Source organism: Falco biarmicus, chromosome 4 (assembly GCF_023638135.1).
Source record: "Falco biarmicus isolate bFalBia1 chromosome 4, bFalBia1.pri, whole genome shotgun sequence".
Taxonomy (NCBI): domain Eukaryota; kingdom Metazoa; phylum Chordata; class Aves; order Falconiformes; family Falconidae; genus Falco; species Falco biarmicus.
Genome location: NC_079291.1, coordinates 37,859,141 through 37,885,007, shown reverse-complemented (window position 1 = coordinate 37,885,007; position 25,867 = coordinate 37,859,141). Strand labels below are relative to the sequence as shown.

Below are 25,867 nucleotides of genomic sequence, written 5' to 3'. Positions count from 1 at the left end.
GAATCTGTGTGCATGTGCAGAACCTCAGCATTCTGGAGTGTTTTCCAAAGTGTCATCTTCAGCTTCTGAGTAGTCTCCCAACATGCTTTTCCCCTCAGCTATTTATTTTTGTCATTTTCATCTTTGTCCTAATAACAAGTGTATGGAACCTAAGTTCTTGTGGAAAATGGATTTTAGGCAAGCTAAGCATTTAAAAAAAAAAAAAAGGACCTAACAGCTGCTATAGGAAATCATGATTAAGAAATACAGTCCGTTTTTTTTGAAGGAAAGGTGGGGATAACAGTCACTTGCATACATCCGATTATAGAGAAAGAAGCATTCATTTTGTGTTCATAGTTACTATCTTACCTCTTTTAATAGTGAGAGTATGTCCTTAAAATGAGTATGGACTGAATTAAATCGTATTGTACCTCATTATCCATGTGAGACTGCTAAAATAAAGTCAGTGATATCTATCAGAATGTGAACATGCTTGCTGGCATACTCTGCGGAGGATATGATTGACATCCAAACAGAATATCTTCTGTCTTCAATTTTTAGGTTATGTAGATGAGTGTTGAAGTTAAGGTTATCACCCTTGAGTATTTAGGCTTTTTTTTTTTTTTCTGACTTGATTTTGACAATTAGTTCAATTTTTAGAATTGGGAATGATTCGATTGAAATATTTTTTTTTCCTTTAGCCTCTGCACCAATCAGTAGCTGTATCAGATACTGCCTTTTGGGCTACTCATGTTTTTAGTGGTTAGATGCAGTAGCAGTAGATAAGAGGATGCAGTCAGCCTTTCTGTATTTGTAGTTGTCACCAGCATTATAGAATCATTCAGGTTAGAAGAGACCTCATGAGCTGTGTAGTCCGGCCTCCTACTCAAAACAGGCTCAATGTTACATTTGAACAAAGTTTAACAATGACTTTTAGTCTGCCCCTTCATAGTCATTATTTTAGAACTGTTAATTCTTATTAAATAATTGATCCAACAAAAATAAGCATGTTCTTATCTAACATCCTTGATTAAAATGAAAACCTAGGAGGGCTGGTTTTTTGCAAAGATTATTCTACATTCTTAATTATTTCTGTTGATGTGTCTTTGTGGGTATGTTTGACTTGTACAGTCTACCAGCTACAAAATATGAATGTATTTTTCTTGTCTCTTCACTCTTTTCAAGAGAGCAGTATCTACTACAAAACAGTTTCCTTTGTATTTAACGTTTTCTATCCCTTTAGAGCAAGATAACAGACTTTATGCAATTGAGGATGTAAAACAGCTCATCCAGGAACTATTCTTTATCTAACAGTACTATCAAGAACATCTCTATTTCTATAATGAATCCTAAAACACCCTGTTCTGTCAAGGATTTTTTTTTAATGTTATCCACAGCTTCTTCACTGGCAGAGTTGTATGGTAAAGGAATTTTGAAGGAGCATTTACTTTAACAGACAAAACCCAAACCTTATGCTTGATGCTTAGTGGTGGCATAAAAAGCAGAAATGTTGTGCTGGTATTGTAACTATAATACATGTAAGAAAGTCTAAATTTAAAAAATATCCAGATATGTAAGTGTGCACAAGTAAGGTACCCAGTGTACTTTGCAATACAGGTTGGATAAGGCTTTATCTTCTACTACCTTGCTGCAAAATCTCCTGTAGAATTGTAAGGATTCTTTGTTTTCTTTCTGTTGATAGTCACGATACAGGGCTGAAATAAGATTGTAGGTGTATTTCTATTCTTTAAAGTTACCAGGTGTGTTAAGATTATGAACAGTTGGCTTCCTGTTTTTGTATTTCTTGTTAATTTCAGTAATTCTAAACCCAAAGCCACTTTATCATCAGGTATCCGAAGTACCTCAATATGTTCCCAAATGTTTTCAGGCTAGTGTAAATGTTTATTACCTGTAAGTACAAAATATACTTACTCACGATTCAGTTTGGGCTTACTTAGGAATTGTACCAGGACTTCTGTAGGTTTTACACTACAAAACACTTTCAATATATCTGTACAGTATTGCATTCATTTAAGAATTCTGTGTGGACAGGAGCACTAAATTGTAAACTGTTTTTGAAGATCAGTAATTTGGCTTTTTTGTTTCTTTTTCACAGTGCCTTTGGTGTTACACAAACAACACTTGTATTGATTACCCTGTAAGAAGCATTCTTCCACCGTCTTCATTATGTTCCCTTTCAAATGCTCGATGGGGAGTTTGCTGGAGTAGGTACTAATTCTGCTTTTGCTGTAGAGAATTATTTATGAGTATGATTAAAGTAAGACTACAGTTTACTAGAGCTATTTCCTGGTGATTTATTCGGAGGGGTCAGGGGAGGGGGCAGTGGTTATGATTATGATCTCTAATCTTCTGGGCTTACAGTTATTGTTAAGGGTCCTTTGTGAACAACCAGTGTAGTTATGCTGATCCAGTGGCTTTAAAACATCTATGTAGTGAAGTTCTGTTGACGGTAAAGTCTAGACTGGGAACCAGTGATGCTGGAATATTCAGAGTGTTTTATGTACATAGTCAGGATTCACCTGTTTCTTAAACCATACTTCTGAGGTACAAAGAAATAAGGTAGTTTACCTCTTGACAAATGGTGCCCATTCTTACCTTTCTAAAACTTCTTAAAATGTTGAATGATATGCCTGGATCCACAATTTGTATAGTATAGTCCAGTGGCAGCAGTGAACCAATACCACAGGAATGGAGCCACCCAAATATTCTTAAATGCTATTTTTGCTTAAACAACTGAAAAAAAAATGGTCTATGGGTGCTGAAGGCAACACAGTTAAGGTTAAAAAGGAAGCTGCTGTGTGCTGCTGTAGATTGCAGTACTGCATCATTTAATTGTTCTTAGATTTCTTTTTGCTTTGCATGTTGCATTACAAAATAGTACAGTGCATGTGGTGCCGTTGGGGTGAAGTCTTTAGAGCTATTTCTGCAACACTCTATGTACAGATCTGAAGTCAAACTAGACTGGAACAGAAAATAAATAAGATATCGGTCATATGAAATGACAGCTTCAGTCCAGCAAGGCAAAGGCTTGCTGCTTTCCCTGTATTTGTTTGTGAACACCAGGAGGCTAAAGGACGAACAAGTGGGGATGAACTATCCCTGGCTGTTAGCTGAGAATTAGAAGAAAGTTAACACAGTGCAGTGAGATTAGTCTAAATTAGAGTAGCAATAGGTTTTTGCTATAAAAATGGAGTGTGCAAATTTCTGAACACTACCACTTCATATAAACTCTGCAAACAGAGGGACTAGATTGTAGAGTACAGGAGAACTTTATAAATTCTTTAGTTCTTAGCTGAAGGGCTCTGTGCTTTGTTTTTTGAGAGAAAGCATTTATGCTTAGGCTTTTGTAGATTTTAGAGCTATAGAAGGTATGTAATTTCACTGAGAAAGCTTTTTTTTTTTTTTTTTTTTGGAAATCGGGCTTTCAGTATTAGTAAATGCTGGTACTATGAAATGTTTAGCAGACTTTCTGGAAGTGTGGGGACCTGACTGCTGCTAACAGCTAAGTGCCCACACAGCTGGTTACTCCCCTCCTCCCTTGGCCCCAGCAGGATGGGGAAAGAACATAGAACAACTCATGGATTGAGAGAAAGACAGTTTAGTATGTGAAGGAAAAAGGAGGAGAGGAAAAAACCAAAACAAACGACCAAAAAAAGACCAAGTAAAGGAAATGGCTTACCATTGCCCACAGATGCCCATCCAGTTCCTAAACAATAGTCACTTTGGAAGCCAGATAGCCCCTCCACTTACTTTTTCCTTTACCTTGGGTTTTATTGCTGATTATGGCATCATATGGTGTGGAATACCCCCTTGGTCAGTTTGGGTCAGCTATTCTGGTACTTTCCCCTCCTGACTTCTCCAGTCTCTTACCTACCTCCAGCCCTATTCTCTGGGAGGAATGGAGTGAAGGGGGGGAAAGAAAATCTTGATGCTCTTCAAGATGGTGAAAACATGGGTGTGTGATCAGCACTGTTTTAGCCAGAAGTGCAAAACATGGCATCATACCAGCTGCTATGAAGAACGCTAACTTTCAGCCACACGCAGCACAGAAATGCATGTCCTTTTGCAAAGCAGTGGTTACTGGTATCTAAGGGTGTTCTTGGCAGTTTACTCCTGCTATAGAAATGGCTTCTACCTTGGGTGCCGTTTCTTTCTAGATGGAATGTCGCTTAAACACAGAATTAAAACTTTGTAATGGAGCACGCTCAGCAAAAAAAGTAAAAGTGGGAAAAGAATAAAGAACCCAATCGTAAAAAAACCCAAAAACCCCCAGATATGCATCACTGTAATAGATTATTTTTTTTTTACAAATTATATGCAGCAGCATGCCATGAGAATATATAGTCTTACTGAGACTGTCCCCTTCAGACACAGCAAGAAAATTAATTACCTTGTGAGCATGGTGATGTTTTTTTCTTTTTGTGAATAAAATGAAGAGATGACTGTTGCTGAAAATGAAGGTGAATGTTGTAGCTCTCAAAGTCAAAAACAAATGACTGGCTCCCAGTTACAATTTTATATGGAATAAGATATGTTGACAGATTATTAAGCAGCAGTGAAGAAAAAAGAACACTGTAGAAGCAATGTAATACAAAGTATTGGTTTTCATGAATAGTCAGCAAATAAAATACTGGAGACAGAAATGCAGACTGAAAACTGACAGTCTTTCTGCACTTTAATAGGTTCAAAATATATTCTTTTGCTTCAATTAAATAGTATACTTTAAAATGGAGATTAAAACAATTTTTTGTTTTTACTTCACTGAATGGAGTATATTTAATTCCTTGGAACCTGCAGGGAAGTAACAGAGTGAGGAATGTGGTATAGTGAAACGTGTTACTTTGAGAATTTACATGTTCAGAATATACTTTTGTATTGTAAGTAGAAACTGTATATTAATCTGTATTATAAACTGTACCAAGTAAGTTATAACACAGAAGCAAAAATATTTGCTGGGATTTAATCTTTGGCAAGATCTGTGAAGGATATTCCTTGGCCAGACATGAGTTGGTGAGACCTGTAGAAAAGTAATGGGCTCTTTGGTTTGTGCATGCGATTAGAGAGGGCAGACCCTCTGAACTTCACTTTCTAAATTTGATTCTTACCACTAGTACCCTGAAGCAGTAAAAAGTGTATGTGCAGGTACTTTGTATTATTACAGCAGCATGAAGCTGATGAATCTGGTAAGAGTTCAGAGGGATTTATGTGGGAGAAGACAGGAGAGACAGCTTCCCTGCCCCCTCACCCCATCATGCTTTAAAATAGACGGTGTGGGGAGAGGTGTTTAGTTCTCATTATCACTGTTGTAACAACTTCCTTGATTTCATTTTGCCCTTTACAGAACTCCTCAAAGTTGCATCTAGCTTTGCTTATGTCATCCCACTTTGCTTTCTTCTTGGGCCTCAATTTTATTTCCCCCCCCCCCCCCCCCCCCCCCCAGGACATCAGGTTTCTGATTCCTTTTTTATGAATGCAGTCCTGTCCTGGTTTAGACCAGCTATAGCTGTTACAGTGTATGCTTTTAAAATAATACTCCCCTCCCCATTTGTTAATCGTTGGACGTAGATGATGACTTAGGAAGTTTTATGGGGAGTTTTATATTTGCTTTTTCAAATCCTCTGACGTTTTCATCTTACTTCATTTTGCTCTTTCTCTGCTACATGTGATGTGTGTACACTGTTGCTGAATCTATGTGACTTTTGTTCATGCTGTACATTGGCTAAAAACAGAGAACAGAGCTGTGGAATCACACCAGTAGATAACATCAAATATTACAGGGTGACTTTTAATAATTTGGTATATGTAAAGAGTAACTTTATGTAATATCTGTTCAGTGTAGATTATGCATAGCAGCAAAAATCAAATGTGATACGGTGAGTTTAAACTGGGGTAGTTGCACAGAATTGTGTGTTTGGGTTTTTTGTGCATACAGAGATGAAAAAGTGCTTGGGAAGGAGGGGAATAATTATCAGAAAAAAAAATGTTAATACTGGAGTCTAACAAATTGAATATATTCATATTTTTCAGTAAACTTTGAGGCTTTGATTATTGCCATAGCTGTTGTAGCTGGACTCATTCTGGTGTCTGTAGCAGTCTGTTGCTGTTACTGCTGTTACTGCAGAAGGCGTTCCAGGAGGTAAATACGTCTATTTGTTTCCTGTACTAACTTTGAGTGCTGGTGTTCCCTACCTACCTACAATTTTTACTCTCCACTATACTAAGAATCTTTTCATTTGGAAGCAATTTTGGTCACTTTGCTTTATTTGTTTGAGACATAACAGAAAGAGGTGATTAGTGATGGTACTATGACCCTGGAAATTACGCTGGAATGACACTGAAGTGATGTTATGATACCATCACAGATGTGCTCTTTAAGCTATTGCTTTACCCTTCTACATTTTACACTTCCTTATTAAGAGTGGACATGAAATATTTCATGAAATAAATACTTGCTTTTTGTGATAACAGAACAAATAATTTCATTCAAGGCAAGCTCATGTTACAGCAAAAAGGGACCAGGTGGGTAACGAGTAACTGCGCAAGTGTTCTACAGCACTTGGTGTCCATGCTTCAGAGTTTGCCCTAGGATCTGTCAGCAGACAGTGTCTAAGTGATTAGCTGCCTTTGCCAAGTCCACAAAATCTAAATGTAAGATGATGCTTTTTTGCTCTAAGTTATTAAAAGTGGCTTACTTTGAAGTAAAGTAATACTGAAAAACTTAAATGTTCTTTAGATCTTGCAGAAGTAAGCCAGTAATGGCAAAGTTTTACAAGTCCTCCAACTGGTGAATATCCTTCAAAGGGAGGGAAATAGTTGATGATGAGGAGCTGAAAAAAGTGAGTCAGTCCTGCCATGTGAAGTGATCAGTGTTTATTCCTTAATGACATACCTGGAAAGCCCTGTTTATTGGGACACCACAATATGCTTCCTTCTATCGCTGAAGTTTTAGAGTCTGGGTTTCTGGGCAGTGTAGTTTCAGCTAGCACTGTTCTTTTTGTCCTTCAGTGCTTCTTGTGTACACAAAATGTGGACCTTACTTCTTGATCTGAAATACTTTCTGTACTGTTTCAAAGACCTGTGATTAATTGTTCTTGTTTGATGGTTTTTTAAAGAGTTTCCACAGCTGTACAGTGTTTAGTGCTGACCTTCAAGCCAGAGAAATATGGTCCATCTGTGGCTTTAAGAAAGGAGAAAATAATTGTAACATTTCATTCCCTTCTCTCTTCCCTGAGGAAGATGCATGCACCTGTTTTGCTGGTAGATTGGTCTACCAAATCTGTCTCAGTGCAAAAATTGATAACACTTTAGCCCTGTGCTGATAAGCCCTGAAGCCATATAGAACTGTTTTAGATTTTACATAAGATCTGCCAATGTCCTCTGCAGAAGAACTGAGCTAGTCCCCTGTGGCTGACATGCCAACAAATAAAGCTTGATTCCTGTGAAAGAGAGATTTGTGCCAGACTTCAGTTTTAGTAGCTAAGTTGTCAATCAGTACTGTAACATCTAATTCTAAAAATAGAGGTTTAGTTGAGAGTCATCTTATGCCAGGACTCCAAAGGTGTCAAGCTTAATCTTCTGACGCTTAGAGGATTTAAAGGTCTTGTCAGAGTGGGGTCCAGCTTATTTCAGGATGTATTATTACACTGAAGCCTGATATATTACTGGCTTTAAAACCACTGATTCTCAGCAGGAATTCTTTTGCTCAGTTTCCTTGGTTTTGGGGATTCCTTTTCCACAAAAGAAGCTTTGTTTTTTAATGAATTGGAAGAAGGAAAAATTGTAGAAATGCTGTATTAATCTGTTTTACTGACTCTAGATGTATTGTCTCAGATCTTGGGTCTAACCTTGCTTTGCAGAAGCATCAGCATTTCTTCTAGGTGTTGGGTTTTTTTTTTCAGCTGTGGGGTTTCCATGTTTAAGAAGCCATCGCTTATCTTTTCCTTGAACATGGAGAGTACTTAGGTGCATTAATCCCCACAACAGTAAAATAGCTGGCTTACCAGAGTCCATCCCTACCACAGGAATCCTATAACTGTTGGTGTGTTGTTTCAGTTCATTATTTTTTAAATCTTGTATTTGGACTTTTAAGAGTCTGGTTCCATGTACTTCAGGTATAACTATTCATGAAACTATGCTAAATAGACTGTCTGACTTCTTTAGTTTAACAACTACTTTTAAATTTGTATAATTTCAGACTTTCTGAATTTTGAAGCAAAACTCAATTGCTTCAAAGTGTCTAGAAACCAGAAGATATGTAAATTTTTTTAACTGTAGGGAAGAAATATATTTTACGAATCCTGTACCAGTGTTTTATTTATTTGATGGTTTTATATTTTGCAACACCAGTGCAAAGTGAGACTATTTGCAGAGTTACAATACACAGAGATCTCTAATAAAGTAGTTTTGCAGAAGGGTCCCCAAGAATGGGAGCTTCTGATTTTCCTGGACAGGCTAACATGGGGAATTGACTGGTTTTACAGAAGGGTCTAGTGTTGTTTCCCGATAAAGGTGAGCTGTTCCATGTGTTTCCTGCTGCTAAAAGTCCCCAAGATTTTTCTGGGTTTTTGTATGTGGAAGCAGAGGAACTAGAAGATTTGTATGTGAAACATTACATGGATTCTGAATTATTGGCTTTTAGTTAAATGACTAAGATATTCAGAGACTCATGGACTGATTGAGCAGATGGAAAATTTGAGTTCAGATTTACAATTCTGACACCAGAACTGGTAAAACATTTGACGTGCTGTAATTCACCACTGGATGTCACTCTTGCTTAACTTGTATGTTGGTTGCTGCAGATGTGTGGTACTACAACTGTTATTTCTCTGTTAGCAGGTGTGTTATATTGTAAATATTCATATCAAACATCTTCAGATAGTGCATTCAGTTTTGAAAAATGATTAGCAGCTGGGGAAGCATGGCAGGTGTCCATTCACTAATCCTGAAGAATTTTCATTAATTCGGTCAGGAAAAACCCCAGATAAATAAAGAGTTTGGCATTTGCTTTAGAGTTCTGTAATTCTTACATGGTCTATCTAATGGTTAAGTGAAGCTGAGCTTTCTCCAAGGCAGGTCACAGAGCTTAAGTGCTTGCATTCAGTAGGGCATATCTGCACATGCACAGTTCAGATGTATTGTGTAGGCTCAGTATTTCCCAGAATCACACAGTTGATGCACTCGGGTAAATCCTTGCTTGTTCTGGAACAGGGAAGACAGCTGCCAAGATAGTTCACACTGACTGCTTTCCTGGGGGCAGCTTGAGATTGGATAGTGATGGTAGCTGAAAAAAATAAATTGCTCTGACATCAAAGACTTAAGACCATCAATCTTCTTCCAGGGGGCAACAATGGACTTAAGTGTACATGTGTAGTACACTTACTCTAAAATGGGTGTGACACGTGGGGAAAATGGCAGGTAGGAGTCCTGCTTCTGAAACGGTCTGCAGCGTGTTCCTAAGAGGCTCTAAATTGTCCCGTGGAGCCTGAAGGGCACATTACTACAGTGAGTGAAGCATTTGGGTATTATAAAATGTGAAAGGATAATTCTATGAAGTTGTCAATTATACTTAGCGATGAAATTTTATATGGCTGTGAAGAGGTATCTCAGGTCAGACTATAAATCCTTTTTGAAAATAAGTCATACAACTAAACAGTGATTGCCTAGCAGTGAAAGTACTTTTTCTTCGCTTATGCTTTCTTTCCTTCCTGTTTGGTTTTTTTTTTTTTTTTTAAGTAAGCCAGATGAAGAGGAAGAATGGCTAGCTAGAAAGAAAGAGGAACGAAGACTACAGTCTCTTCAGAGGTAAGTCTTGACAGCTTGATAATGTAGCTGTACACTTTGTGGTGATAAAGGAGTATTCTGCACTTTGAAGGAGTATGTGGGTACTAAACAAAGAGGCGTTGTGAGGTTAGGCATGACAGTGTCAGGTTTTTACAATGCTTACTGTGCAATTTGTGAACCTGATTAGGAGCCTGTATTTCCATAAGTGATCAAAGAGTGAACAGGTGGTTGCTCACTGTGGCAGGTACTAGGAGTGTTCTGTGCCAGCCAAGAGCAAACAGGAGGGATGTGTCTGAAGTCTTGCTTAGTCTGTCCTAGACTACTCTTGTCTGTGGCATGAGTTAATGCCTAAGTGAGGCTGGGATTCAGGGGTAAAAACCACTCCTTGGATTCATTTGGTAACTGGTTCTTTTCCTTTTGAAATCTGGCTTGCAAAGGTAGAGAAGTTGATAGTGAGGTACCTATCAGACATTTTTTGGAAATAGAAAACTTTGGCTCAGATCTCACTTTAGACTACTTATTTCCACTTTTCCATCCTTTCTGTTAAAGCTATAGCACAGTGTAGAAAGAAGTGCTGGAATCGGCAGCGATACAGTGTTTCTCGGTGAGAACAGTATTCCTTGAGATGTAGTTTTATAGCTTAGCTCTCTAGTGATTCTTCATAGCTTTTACATTATTCTTTAGAGAAAAAAATTTTGTAGGTAGGACTATGATACCTGGTACAAGCCCAGTTGTACCTTTTGAATCGGGCTTCCTTTCGTGGTCTTTACAGAGATCAGTTGTGGATTAGCTTCAGCAAGGCAAGAAGAGAGTCCTAGCCAAACTGATGCTAGCTTAGAGCTCTCTGGTGTGGGTTTGAATCCCCACAGACTGACAAGGAAATTGACCTTGGATTTGCCGCTTCCTGGTTATGTTCTGTAAATACTTGGCTGCCAAGTAACAGGTGGGCACCTTCACTGCCTTGCCAGTGCCTGCTGTTTTCTCCTGAAGACAGATTGTTCATAGTGTGAGCAGGGACTGCAGGGAGCAAGGCATGCTTCCAGATGAGATCCCTTGTGGAGCTTTTGCATGAAGACATTAAGTTTCCTTCTTAAAAATGTGCGTTAAGAAGACAGGGCAGGTAGGCAAACGTGCTTGGTTTGCTCAAACTTGTTATGTTTCTGACTGAGCACAAAAGTGGGAGCCAATAAGGATCTCTTACAGATGTAGTGACTGTCACTCATGTCTTGACTGACAGGAGGTGGCAGAGTCTCTCATCTTTACTCCATGTAAATCTGTGATTTGGTTCTGAACTGCCAGGTTATACAAGCAAATACAGCAGTTGTTTGCCCTGCATCTGACAGCGGTTATGGCTTTGACGTAGGCACTGTGATGTTAGGAAGCAGAATAGATTCTTTTGTAATGGGTTAAATTGATATGTCCTTAACCCTGTACAAAATTCCTAAACTTCTTGGCAAGAGAAGGAATTAGAATAGGATACAATGGGGACATTTAACAAAGAATTTTTCAGAGCTTCACTTAGTTCGAAGCTTGAATGATTAGTTTTGGTTTTGTAATTTTTACTTACTTTGGTTTTTAAAGCTGTTATGTGCTGGCAGTTTAATATATCTATTTCAGTTTTCTGGTAGCTGTGTAATAGTTTGGTAGCACTTAAACTTACCCAATTCTTTTTGTTTCCCACAAATTCTGTTTTCAACAGTACAGACATACTGCTGCAGTAATGTATATTCTGTATTTGTACTTGTTCAGGAAAGCATAAGCTTAAAAGTAACTTTTTGCAGAGGGAAGATGAGAATTATATATCTCAGTGTAGTTGAAGTAAAATTGCTGTTTTGAAAGGTGTATATTTAAGTGTATTGGTGCTACTAAAATCCTTTAGATTTTGTGTAAAGACATTCTACTTCTGATGTAACTGTGAGCTGCAGATGCAAAGAACATACTCTACGTCTCTTTCATGGCCAAAGCACAACATTCCATAGCTCTATGCTATGCCAGATTTGTTTTGCAGAAAGCTATTCACATTTCTGTGAGGTTTTTTGAGGGCTTTCTATTATGTTGGATGAGTTCAGTGAACAGTCTCAGCCCGTGTCTATAAGATTGCTGGGATCCACAGGATGCAAGGACAACATGAATCCAGGGATGGGAGAAAAGCAAAGAAAGCATTTATTTGGGGACAGAGTAGAAGGCGGTTACTTCCCCTTTCACCGTTTCAAGGTACATTCAGACTTTATTCAAGAACAGAGTAGATGAGAATGTTTTCATAAACATCTTAATCTGTGAGCTGGAAGTGTTATGCTTGAATGTGCACAGAAAGGCAAGAAGTAGGTGGCCAGTTCAGGAAGTGTACTCGAGCATAGTTGTACCACGCAGTTATCGGATAAGTGATGTTGAAGACTTGCAGTGGATCAGAAAAAAGGGCAGTTTTTCACCTGTTAACCCACTTCTAACTAGTCACGGCGCAACAGGCAGAGTGCTGGTGAGAAGGTGATGTTTCTCCTTAGTGCTTTTGTTCCCTTCTAAAGAGAGGGGGTCCTGTGAGGAATATCAAATCTTCTATGCCAAAACAATGTGCCTTGTGGTGAAATATACACGCTACATTGTTCAGGTAAATCAACACTTACCTATGTTTATTATAAATCAAAGGCTTATGACCGGGTGCATAGGAGATGATTGCATACCATAACCTTTCCACTGTGATTTGTGTATCAACTTTAAATTCTTGGTACAGTTAATCTGTAGGAAGTCCAGAAGATACTTCTGTAGTGTAGGGTTTGCTGTGCACGCACAGAGCGTGGTGTTGCACTGGGCAATTAGTAATGCAGAGCTAAGACCAACACTGTTCCTGAATTAGGTGTAGGAGCAAGGATCACTGGGAGCAGACTGCTCTGTCAAGAGTGATTGCTGCAGCCTTAGAGCAAGCAGCCCTCTTTTCTAGCCTGTCTCAGGAATGTGTCTGTGAAACAGAGAAACTGTTCTAATGGCAGGAGAGAGCTTAGCAGCAGCTCTGGCGTGTTTCCCGTGTTCTGAACATGCGTGCTTGTTGTGTGTGTGACTGGGGGATTTTGGAAAAACAGGAGGAGTAGGTCACTTGCAGCAACCAGAGCACCTCGCCCTACCTACTGCTTGCTTCCTGTAAGCCCTTAGGAGGATGAATTGCTAACAGTAGTCTGTCGAACAGATTAGTAGTCTCAAGCCACTTCTGACCAGCAAACTGCAGAGGAAAACGCTGTATTGTACTGTGTGGTCTTTCCTTTCTACAACCTGTGAAGTTCTTTACATAGTTTCTGGAAACAGTTGGATAGATACTCAAACAAATAGCATGGGAGGAAAATAGGCACAGCACTGACCTTGTGTCTGTCTGTTACGGGTTTTTTTCCAGTCGTATTTTTTTCTGTGGGATACAGCTATGTTATATACAGCTGTTAAGATCACTTGGCAAAAGAGAACAGGACTAGCGGGAGCTTCATTTCATGATTCCATTAGTGAATGGTAAAAACAAATAAGGAGGCCCAAGCTGCACAGTGTGTTACTCTTAGTATTTTTTGCAAGCTTCAAGACAATTGCAGCACTGGTATTTTTTCTGGCTTTTCAGGTATACAGTAAAAGTCTGCTTTGTAAGTTTATAATGTGTTTGTGTTAAAATTCAGTTTACTACAGACACTTAGGAAGTGTCTTTTTGGAATAGCTAGGTGGCTCTTAGAGTGAAGAGTGAGGGTAATGACATTGGCCCTCTTGCTTGTCTTCACAAGCATGAAACTAGTTGTCACTTCTGTGAGAAGGCTAAAAATCACTGGTTTGCACCTAGAGTGAGGGACGGGAGGAGAAGGAAACCTGGAATTCAGTTTTTGACTAATACTGAAGGAAAACAGGTATCTTATTGCATAGCTTTAGTCCTTTGTTTGACTTCATGTCAGCTCTAACAAGAAGAATAATTAAGTGTAGTGTCAAGTAGTGAGTCTCTTTCTGTACCCCCTTAATTATTTACAGCTGCAAATACATGACGCATTTATATGTTAGATTTATATAACTTAAACCATGATTTGTATGTTAGGAGTTTATAAACAATGAAAAGCAATGAGATCTTGAATGATGTAAACTGCCAAGTATAACTTGGTAGCATACTGGTAAGGGAGAACAGGGAGGGGGCATGCCAAGAAAGAAAAGATTGAAGTTCATTTGTGAAGAACCAAGTATGGAAAATTATGTGAATTGTTAGTATTAGGAAAAATACTTTCTCAGCCTACAGCAGTGGGGATGACTTGCATGAAGAGCCAAGAATTCAGTATACAGAAGATGAAGTAATAACAGTAGTATTAAGAAACAGAACCAACTCAGAAGACTGTAAAGTGGCTTCAGTTGATCATGATGTAAGGTGTGAACAGTGCAGTAAGCCACCTCTGGGTGGCTGATTCAGTGACTGCCTGTTCAGAATTGTATCTGATTCTTTTCAGTTGTTGATGTATACCTAAACCTTATATACTGTGCAGGGATTTAGTCATGAGTGATATGGTATAGTCGTGCCTGCCTGTCAAAGTTTGAATGTTTTGCAAATATTAATGGTTTTACTCTTCAAACTCAAACAATGTAAGTATTTCAGATGTTTGGTAGTTTTGTTTTGAATAGCCTAGGGAACTATCCTAAAGTGTTGCTAATATTTTAAAGCCTACACAGCCTAATTTCCCACCCCCTCCTTACCCTTCTTTTGCAGATATTTAGTGCTTTCTGTGTTCAGGGCAGATTCAGACTGTCTGCTGAAGTATTCGGATTTCAGTTGAAACTGCAGCAGTGTGTCTCCATTATTTCACACAGAGCATGCACACCAGTGAATAACATGCCATTAGTACCACCACTAAAAAACCTGTTTTGAGGTCACATGATACCACATGGAAACTAAACAGAAATAAGGTCTGATTTTATACAGGAGAAGGCTGCTTTAAGCAGAATCTCTCTATTCTCTTCCTGAGATTCCTTGCCTTATGTAATGTTGTCGTCTTGCGCAACACAGAAAACAAGAATACTGTGGTCAGGTTACCCTCAGTAGGTAAGCTTGACTAGTTGTCTTCCTGTTCTCCAGCTTCTCATTCCTGACTTCCTTCATCTACATGAACTCCAATTCATCATTCTGATTCCCCAGTTCCTCTTCCTCCTGCGGTTTGGCCAGGTTGCTTTGTTTTCTGTGCTGCCTGGGCTTAATAGTGAAAGGGAATGTAAGGGAGGTGGGTATCTCGGGGAAATAGTAGTGGAGGGTTTTGAGTCTGTCTTGTTTGGGGTTTTTTTAATTGGGGTTTTTTTAATCATGCTTTTATCTGCATGCTTTCCAGAAGTGCAGTTGCAGTGAAAGGCCAGTTCAGCCCTTTATCCTGTAGGAAGCAGATAATTGCTTCTGAGGACACACAGGATCTGATTAGCAGTAGAATTGTTTGGAGATGGAATATGCATAGGGCAGATGGGATCTTTGCTGAATTAAGCTGTCGGTGCTTAGCAGCTTTCTGCTGAATATGTGCAAATTAGAATTGGGTAAAAGTCACAATTTGTCTAGCTGGGCTGAATTTTGATAGGGGCAACAAACACTTGGGTTTTTTTCTGAGGAACATTGTTTTGCCAAACTTTATCCTTTCATCAAAATCTATAGATCCTGGATCATCTTAGTGAAACAGTTGTGTGGGAACTTTTTGTTTGCTTTTAAACTAAGCAAAATAGATGCTCCCTTTGAAGTACAGGAGAACTATCTGAGGAATGATGGAACGATTTCCATTTAAACTTCCTTCATTTTTTTTCCTCCCTTAACCTTTGAAAAGGGGAGAGGATGAAGGGGAAGAAGAAACTGGCTGATCAGACACTTGGTTTACGTGAATAATTTGTTTGGCAATATTAGATAGTCTTGAAAACTGACTTATAATTAGATGACATAGAGGCATTCAATTTTCATATAGCACATTATTTCATTCTCTGCATGGATACCATGCTAGATCTTAGAAGTTAGTAGTTTTCACTTATACTTGCTGTACTGGTTAAACAAAGAAGTAATATGTTGAATTAGGATTCTGAAACACACTGCATTAATAGCTAAATTTTACAGTTATGCTCCTTGCTGGGAAAACAGAGAATCTTCCAATATTGTGCCTTGCTTGTTATGTATAGATGAATACCTCTGTGTGTATGTGTACATATATATGTGGATGCATTACTTCAAAGAAAATACTGGTGTTTTCTGTATATGCTTGCAAATAAATCTTATTTTGACATTATTGATTAGTGAAAAGTTATAGGGAATCTTAAAGATACACATTTTATCTATATTCACTTTATGTAACTGAAAGTGATTTTTTTGAGATCAGTCATTTCATACTAATTTCAAAAAATGCTGTTGTCTCTTTCAGATGTAATTACATTTTGCTTACAGCTCAAAACAGTAATTTGTATTCTGATACCTTTATTTGTTCCAGGAAACATGAAAGAAAACTGAAGCATGATGAAATACGTAAGAAGTATGGTATGTGGTAATCTTGTTTTGATATTCAGTACCTAAATTGATTCCTTTTTCCTAATTATTATTAAAATTCACAGCAGAAACAAGCTGCTTTATGAGCAGCAGAAGTAATCAAGTGCAGTTCCCTACTGATGCATGTCTTCTGTCACCTGAACACCTGATCCCGTCACTGTCATGCTCCTGTTCTCTTCCTGCACTGACTCTCACACTGGGCGAGAGAAAATACGTGGGATGGGGTGTTTGCTTGGGGTGGGCACTTATATATTGATTAAAATATATTTCTTTTTCTTCTTAAGTGAGAGTACTGATTTTGGGGAGTTGGTTTGTTTGTTCTTGAATGTGATAAACTAATCTAGTTGAAATTGGCTAGCAGACTCATGGTTATTAAAGGCGGATAGAAGATCATCAGCAAATAGCAAGCTTTTTAAATCTGTCTTAAAAAAGAAGGATGGAGGATGCAGCCTGATGTACAGATGAAATCTGTTGGTTTTTCTTTGGTTTTAAGTGGAGCTGTGGTCTAGGAGAAGAATATTGCAAGACCTGCTGTGTTGTATAGGAGGCCCTTATTATCTAGGCTTGTCAGTACTTGCACTTTTCATTTGATTTGTTCATAGGGTTAGTAATACTGTGTTATTCAGAGACAGTTATGCTAAAACTATGCTGCACTTTTTATTATGCAAATGACACTAATGTCAGAGAAGGTGATTCTAGGGGTCTGAACAGTCACTCAAAACTGTTAATTTTCATCCTCTTGTTAAACTGATTGGCAGAGTCTGGAATGCCTTCCTGAATCTGCAGCCTGCCCTTTGGCTCATGCAGCAGTGATACAGACAGTCTACAGGGAATCCTCTGCCTGGGGAACATCTGCAAAAATAGGCTCCTCTACTGGAATGGAGGAAAAGAAAACCACTGTGAAGCTTGAGCTGCAGGAGGAAGAATGTTGCAGAAACTAGAAGCGATATTTGTTAAACATCAGTCACAAGCTGTGGTAGTTTATAGTATAGGATAGTTGACCCTGTATATTCAGTTTTGAGAGGTTTGGGTGGTTGACAGCAGTAGTCCAGACTTTAAAAAACCAAGCGAAATCCAAAGAACAACACAAAACACCACACACTAGTTGAGTTTGTTCCTCCTTAGAGGAGACTGTAGGGTTAATCTCAACAAGTCTCAATCATTGGGATAGATCTGGTGAAGAACTTAAGAAAATGGCTATGCCTCCAAAACAATAGGTAGCACTCTGTACAGATACAGATAGAACTTTGGATGTCCTTGAGGCAGTGCAGCTAAGGAGCAAACAAGGTCCTGAATTCGGTATAGCAGTTAATTTACCAAAGCGCTGTGTTGGGGTTAAGTGGTGTTTCAAAAGGCTGTGTGCAGTTACATTCTGCTTGTGAAACTAGTTCACTTGTTTCTGGATGGTCCTGTGTTTTAGTGAAGACAATTCTGTCTTCAGTGCTTAACTTTCAGATCTTAGCAGAATGCTTTGTTGAAGTACTTGAGTTCCTTGAAGAGTAAACTGTACAAGTCTGTGCCTCTGGAATACCTACACCAAATTCAACAAATCTTGCTTGTAGCTATACTATGACATGGGAGCTTGTGTCATTTTTGCCGCCTTGAAGCTTGTTAGTCTATCAATGACTTGGAAACAAGTTCATACATTCATTGTGTTAATGGACAGTGTACCTTACAAAGAGTCAGGCATATTAATTTCTTCCTGCAGTTATGTTTTGCAATGCAGTTTACCTGCAAAAGATTGTAATTCAACTATAAAACTTAAATTTCAATAGCAAAGTTCTATATAAAATTTACTTGTTGACAGGTTTGCTTTATTGCATATACAATAATAATTTATATAATCAGATATATTTGAGGCCTGGATTCTCAGAATTCATTTCTGTCCAAAACTCCTACATGAATAGTTGGCACATCCTGAAAGGATGTACCTAAGTGAGGAAAACTGAAGGACGATATATATAAATTCTGAAATCCCCAAATATTATTGCTGATGTATGTAACACATTCTGATAACATGCAGACAATGATAGTCAAAATAATTCAGTGGGACATAATAGATTAAATCTTGCTTTAGCCTTGGATTATCTGTCATCATTTCTCACTGTCTAGTAAATACGTATGTTAGCATATTAAGCATAATCTAATAAACTGCTGCAAATAATTACAGAGAAACTAGATTATTTTGCTCTTACGCACTGCAGAGAGGATTCTCAGTTAAGTAGACATGGACGAGTGGCAGAATGACAATGATTTTGTTAACCTGACTCTGTAGATTAAGATGAACATGCCTGAAATTTCAGTATTTGGTTGGCTTGAAGGGAATGCCTTTTCCCATTTCACCCACCAGCTTTCCTTACCCCATTTAAATGGTAATTACACATTTATAATGCATTGCAGGTGTCACTCTAGCCACAGTCCTTTGGGAGCATTGGAAGCAATAGAGAGCTTTAGCAACCAGGAATACACACTTTGAATTGTTTCTTTGTTGCACAATTTGATAGTATTTTTCAATTGCTCACATATATGAATGCAATGTGATTACACAAATTACATGTTGACTGTTAGAAAATTTTAAAGTAGAAATCAGAGTACTTCGCAGCTTGTGTAGTATACAAAGGAACTACAATTTAATTGCTGCTGCATTTGCTGCTATTGTATGCTCAATATAGCATTAGCGAGAAGCTGCTTTGTTATTTATTTCAGGATTTTGCTTGGTATTAGTGGAAGGATTCTTTCTCTCCATTTTTACAAAATTACTGCCTTTCATGGTTTTGGACTTCCACGCCACTTGCTTCGGTTCTGCAAAGGTTTTGATCAACTTATTTAAAGATATGTAATCCTATTGCCTTTATTTTATGTCAGGCATTGATTTTTATATTCAGTATTTTGTTACAGTAAGTTTTTCTTCTGTTCAAGATATTTTGTCTTGACCTTCTTTAGTGTTCCAAATGCAAAGCAGGGAAACATTGTATCGCTATACAGTTAAAGCTATTTAGTTTGTTAAGAATAGGGTTGTTAATCTGGGGGTTAAAAATAAGGAGAAGTGTCATGAGGGGTGAAGACATGCAGCAAACTAGTTGAGGTTTTTTTGCAGCATATACAGTCTTTTGTAAATATTTCACTTGTTAATTCTATTTTTGGGCAGTACTGATATGTGATGAGAGTCAGATCTAAATTACTTGAGAAGCTGCATAGTTAGCATAGTATGTAATATAAATGAATCTGCTGGGAAGAGCTATTAATTTCTTACAGTTGTTTCATTTCCTACATATTAGGAGGACTCATTACTTCATACAAGCTGATGAAAGATACTTGACCACCGTACCTTTCAAAATTTTTTTAGTGTTTCTTAAATACTGCTGAGTAGGTCAAATATTAAGCTCAGAATGCAGGTAAATAGAAGTAAGACGTTAAAATTTCTTGTAAGTGTTCAGTATGTCAATATTGAAGTTCAGCAGTAACATATAATGGACTTTATTGCAAACAAGACTCCTGAAGCTACAATCATCTAACTTTTCTGAACCTGTAAGTGTAAATTACAAGTTGGGTAGTCACTCTCATGTCAAATGGGAAACAGTTGAGAGAGCTCTCATGTCTGGTTGAAGGCAGCACATGAGCTGTAGTTGAACCAGACATGGTATCCAATTAGCATAGGCTTGTGGCTCCTCTTTGAGTGCCGCTGCTAGAAGCAGCTGTGGCAGCTGACAGGAGCTTTTTTGTCATGTGCCTTCTTTTTGTATGTGTGTCTGGATTGCTTTTTGTCCACTTACTGGAGCCTGATACAACTTCTTCAGTAAGAATTGATGCGAGTGATGAGCTGCTGTCACCTTCCTCTCACTTGATATAATCTTACGATGTACTTAGAATGCTGAGGATAAAAGAAATTTAAACACTGGATGCAGATTTGAGAGCAAGGACTATTGGATATTGTAAAATCTGTGGTTATCCTCATTTGGAAGGAGGGCTTGCCGTTTCTTCTGGAGTACCTTCTTTCCTGGGAGCTCAATTTCTGAAATTATGACCACTAATACTCACACTGGATTGACCCATAATTCTTAATGCCTGTTTAGTGCCAGTATTGTACAATAAAACAGATCAGAGAACTTGAAGTTACACATACTAATGCCTGATTGTGGGTAATTATACCTATTCAGTCCTAAATATAATCCAGTAAAATTAAAGCAGGAATGGCATCTGCAATAATGAGTAAAAGTGGCACATTCACGTGAAATATGAGGACTAGTTATCTAAAAGGGCTTTTGACTGAGTATTTTGGGGCAGGTGCAGATAAAAGTATATTTGTGCCTCAGAGTAGTACAGGAAAAGTTCATTGGGAACCTTACATCATCATCTGATTAATTTTAAATTGGCACTACTGATGTAGAGCATAGTTTCCATTGGATTTCAGCTGTTTAAGCGGTAAGAGAACAGTGTTTTTACTGTGCTGCTTTCAGACCTATGAAGTATCAGGTATGTATCTTGGATAAAATGTAAGAAAGGCGTAATAAGCACTTGCCAGGCTGTAGAGGGAGTAGCATGCAACCTAAGCTAATTTTGTCAGGGAATCTAGTACCACCTTTTGTCACTTCCGGAAAACTTTTTTACATTTGACACCTTGATTTCTAAGTGGGACTTAATGAGTGCAGGGAGTTTGTGCAATGCTAATTGTAATAAAAATATGTTACTTCTAATTTTTATTACATATAAATATATGTAATCAAACTAATTTCTACTACTCTTGCTAATTTTCTGTAAATGTTGTGTAGATGTGTTTTGTATTTGGAAGGGGTAAAACACAAATAGTGCAAAAAATTTTGAGAATTGGACTACTCGGTTGTCTTTCAGGTAGCTAGATACATTAGGATCCATAGATCTAGCTGCCAAAGTATTAACTCTGGAGAAAGGGAGGCGGTGGGGGTGGTCTGGAAATAAAATAAATGTTTCTTCTCTGTATTTGGGTTGGGGTATTAACACAGGAATGTTATCTGAAGGCACTAAAGATTGAATAATAGGCCAAGGATAAGAGCTTTTTTTATAAGCTTTATATAGCTTGTCAGCTAGACTAATGGACACTAAAAATCCTTGTTTAAACACATGAAAGGTAAGATTAAAGTTTGAGAAGTAGTAACTGCTTTCTAGAAATTTAAAAATACAAAAAATTTCAAGGTCTCAAAACATTGTAGACAGGTAATTATTGACAATGCTGTCATTTAACCATATTCTTATTGCACAGATGTTCAAAAGATTATTTTTAAAAGCAGTTACAGAAAGGGGTAGTACTTTTGATGCAAGGTACTATACCAGGTAAACAAACTGTATTTGATGTTACCGGACTGAAGCTTTATGAATGTGACTGGCTTAATCCTTCTTTGACAAGTAAGGGCCGTTACATATGAGGGCTGGTTTTTTGATTTTAACATTCTACAAATTGACTGCTTGTAATCTTGTAAATCTGAGGAGTTACAGGATTTCTCATATTTATTCCTTAATATTTGCTGTTCCCTATCAGGTAGGTAGGTAGTTGCAGCTACTGATACAATAATCAGCAGTAAGCAGTTGTGCTTCTTGATTGACATCTTAAAATAACCTGGCAGTTCAAAAGAAGTGCAACAACTGCAACGAAGTAGGCAATAGTATAGTTTGCGCTCAATGCCGCTAGCTTTTGACTTGCAGATAGAACACTGAATGGTCAACATCTGTGTGCAGGTGCACGTGCAAAAGGTATGTATGGTATGAAAAGGTCTGAGAGGAGTTCTATAAGATTGGGCAGTGACAGGTGTAATCTTACACTTCCACTGTTGTGAATCTGAACATTTGGAATTGGGGTTGTTTGGTTTAGGTGCCTTCTGTCTCCAATGCCCTAAAGAAATGAGCTAGAGAAGAGTCTGGGCTTGCAGACATCAGTACAAAAATCTTGGTAGAACAGGTAGCAGTAGTGTTACTGTTCTTTCACAAAAGTCAGCCTCTGGACTCTTATGGGACTTCTTTATTTTCAGTATGCACATTTTCCTGGCTGAAATCTGGTGAAATAATTGCTGTGTGGAACAGCAATTGCTCAATGACTAATCCTTACAGAAGATGTTGGTTGGATGGCATATCCAAACACTCAGCATAATTGGATGGCTTTGCAGTGCTTTCAGTAACAGTATTCTGATAAAGTCATTAAAAAACTTCATGAAAACATACTGCAACCTGAATTAAGTGATGCTCTTGTTGTGGTCCCTGGAGGTTTTAGTGCATGTGGAAGTGATATTCGTTTGTTCTTGGATATCATTGTCCTATTGCAGAAATGCTGTAAGTGGCTGAATGTGACAGCTGGTAGTCTATAATTGAAGTAGAACTTAAGTCAAAGTAGCAGCATCTAACATTTTAAAAGGAGGATGATCTTACAGTGACTTGAATTTATGCACTGGCCAGTCTGAATCTGTTCTTCCTGAGCAATCTCTACACGTAGATTTTTGTAGAATTAACTGTCTCACAAATGGATTTTGTGGAGTATACCTCACAAATGAGAAATGTCTTTTCCATAGGAATTTTTCGCAGAGAAATGTTCTCCTCCTGCTAATGCACAAAATACCTGTTTGTGATTATAGTCTGAGAAATAAGAGTGCTTAAGAACACTTTAAATTTATTATTATACTTGAGAGTTTGGGTAATAGAGCAACTATGATAGGACAAGAATTGCCTTTTGGTTTTCTTATATGGAGTACCTATTACAGTAGGGTTGTCAACAACTCAAGATTTTTATGTAGTACTGGTAAGAAAATGATAAATGCAGTCCTGTTCTGTTTTACAGGTCTTCTCCAGGATTCCGATAATCCATACAGCAGATTTGAGAATGAATAAAGCTGAGCACCTTCCTGTATTCTGGAGTTCCAGCTCTAGCGGAAGATAGTTTGTTTTCATTTGCCCTTTGGGCTCTCTTGGTGTTTTGGTTTTTTTTCCCCAAAAGGTTTTTGGTTCTTTTGCCTGGTTGTAAAACTAGGTGTGGATAAAGACTTCATGAAATGTATGTTTCTATCTTCAACCTATATAGAGCTAATTTTTTTATAAGTGCTTTTGAAATGTTTGCTGATATTTTTTTAAAGCAACATTAAATGTGAAAAATACTGTCTTTACTCCTCTTAAAACTGTATTTCATTACTTGATGTAGATGGTAGTAGTTACAATCATGTGTCTGAATTCAGTCTTAACTGCCACTTAAAACAGTTGTTTACATGTTCCTAAATAAAGATTTTTCCTTACTGTATCTTTTGTTTTTTTATAAAGGCAACATGGAAGCACGACTTCCTACAGCAGAAATATCTGAGGTTGGTATTGATGAGAAAATACATCAGTCACATTCTTACGTACTACCATAAAGTGAGAACTAGGTGGAGCGGATTTTTCCCCTCTGGGTAAAAGAAAGGTCTTCAAGAGTGTCATGTCTGAGGATTGAGAGAGGGTAGTGTATTTAACTTTGAAAATTAGAACTCGGTTGTGGAAATATATGGGTATGTACTTTGGATATATCACTGATGTGGAAAAGAAATTACTTCAGTTAGCAAAACTGGAAGGAGTTCATTCTTGAAATAAGCATAGACTGATGTTTCTTAAGTTTAGGTACATCTGACTGTGAACACTTCCTATGTAAGCTTAATGGAAAAAGAAAAAAAAAAATGCCAAGTTCAGCAATGTTGACCCTAGCTGCTTGTACCCTGCCTCCCTACAGTGGGAGGAGGGAGAGAATGGGAACAGCACAAGCAAGAAAACTCTTGAGTCAAGTTTAAAGACAGTTTAATAAGTGAGGGAAAAGGAGGGTCGGGGGAACAAGTCATGCAAAGGCAATCAACCACCTCCCAGAAGTAGACTTCTACCCTCCCCTCAGTTTTTGTTGCTGAGCGTGATGCTGTACAGCTTGGAATATCCCTTTGGTCAGTTCTGGCCAGCTGTCCCAACTGTGTCCCCTCTTGGCTTCTTGCCTGCCCTGGCCTGCTTGCTGGAGTGGGAAGAGTGGCAAAAATGAAACCTTGATGCTCCACAAGCAATGGTCAGCAAAAGCCAAAGCACTGGTGTGTTATCAGCACTGTTCTAGCTACAAATCCAAAGTGCAGTACTATTATGGGCTGCTATGGAGGAAGTTACCTCCAGACCAGTACCATAAAGAATGCAGTATTTTTTAACCTTTTCTTCTGGTATTTCCATAACAAGATTTATTTCTTGTCTTTTCACTGAGTGTTCTTAATAGCTTACCAATATGATGCAACAAGCAAAGAGTTATTCTTCCACCCCCAGTGTAATAAAAGTTCCCATTTATTCTGTATACTTTAAGTAACCTCCCTTGCTGTATGTTGTGCATTAAACACATGTACAGTATTGAAGATGTTCATGTTTTTATCAGTGTTTCTAAAATAAACATTTAATTTTGTTCTGTGTCTGTTGTTCCATACAATTTTAAATTGATTTGGTTTAAAAGAAGGGATCGAGTGTGAGTTTGGGAGAACAGAAAGGGTGCATTTTTGCTTCTGCTGTTTTTCTCGCAGAATAAAATCTTTACACCTCGTAGGTGTGATGAGGTGAATTGCAGTTCATTCCAGTGCCAGAGAACCTTTCTCTGGTACAGTGTTCGCTTCCATTCTTTCAGTATTTTTACCTCTTTCTCAGAAATCTGTATTAAAACATATTTCCTAGTTCCTGAGTCTGTGTTGTAATTCCTGTTAATAGAAAAATGGTCCAGCTTTCCTTTTTTTCTTTTTTTCTTGACTCTTATTTAGCACTTTATTATTTGGCACTGCATTTAATTTCATGTATTTCTTCATCTGTCAGCTATTGTCAAGTCTGAAGTATTTTTCAAATGGCTGTCTTTGAGGAGTGATGGTCTGTGATAAGAGTGGGTTGATAGTGTAGAAATAAAACACGCTGATGGTGTTCCCTGGAGGTAACTTTTGCAGAGACGATGAAGGTCTGCCTGCTGTCTCACAACCCAAGTGGTGACATCCCTGACTTGATAGAAAAGCGTTTTTCTTCAGCACCTGTTACAGAATTTGAAGGGCTGTCATGTATTCTAACAAAAGGGGGAGGAGGGATAACCTTTCTTACAATTTCAAAGCTGGTGAAGTACTTGGGGAACCAAAATATTTTGGGAATATGGAATGGGTGCTGCATTTAAAGAGAAGGTTGAGTGAAATCCATGCAATCTTGTGCATCTTGTTAACTTGTCATTACTAAGCTACAGTTGTGGGCATCAAAAGGTAACAACTATGGTCAAATTTATCTTAACCAGACTTGCCATATACTAACCATTAACTTCATAGTGTAGGCTGTAATTTATGCAAAAAGTCAAGGTAGACATCTAATAATACGTAATTTTGCTTACACGGTTAAAGATGAAACTGCTAGTTTAATGAGACTACTGTGGACAGGAGCCTTAAAGCTTAATGGAAAACGCAAAAATCCCTAAACAATCTTCAGACTTCAAATTATTTAACCTTTCTTTGCTGTGTTCATTGGAGCAATTAATTGAATGGAAAATATCCTTATTTCCATACATTAATTGCAGGCTTCTTTGCTTTCCTATGTGTCAGAATTTCTTATTTTTATAGA

General features: G+C 37.9%; 1 protein-coding gene across 1 annotated transcript in view; it reads left to right on the top strand.

The window, feature by feature from the left end:
• LOC130147491 (pituitary tumor-transforming gene 1 protein-interacting protein-like) overlaps nt 1-24,699 on the top strand; it is a 33,389-nt gene extending 8,690 nt beyond the window's left edge. Inside the window, exons 3-7 of the mRNA XM_056334705.1 lie at nt 2,096-2,204; nt 6,028-6,136; nt 9,733-9,801; nt 16,227-16,273; nt 23,082-24,699. Of these exons, the coding sequence (XP_056190680.1) occupies nt 2,096-2,204; nt 6,028-6,136; nt 9,733-9,801; nt 16,227-16,273; nt 23,082-23,131 (384 nt within the window). The 3' untranslated portion in view covers nt 23,132-24,699. The remainder of the gene's footprint in view (nt 1-2,095; nt 2,205-6,027; nt 6,137-9,732; nt 9,802-16,226; nt 16,274-23,081) is intronic.
• Nucleotides 24,700-25,867: the final 1,168 nt, after the last annotated feature.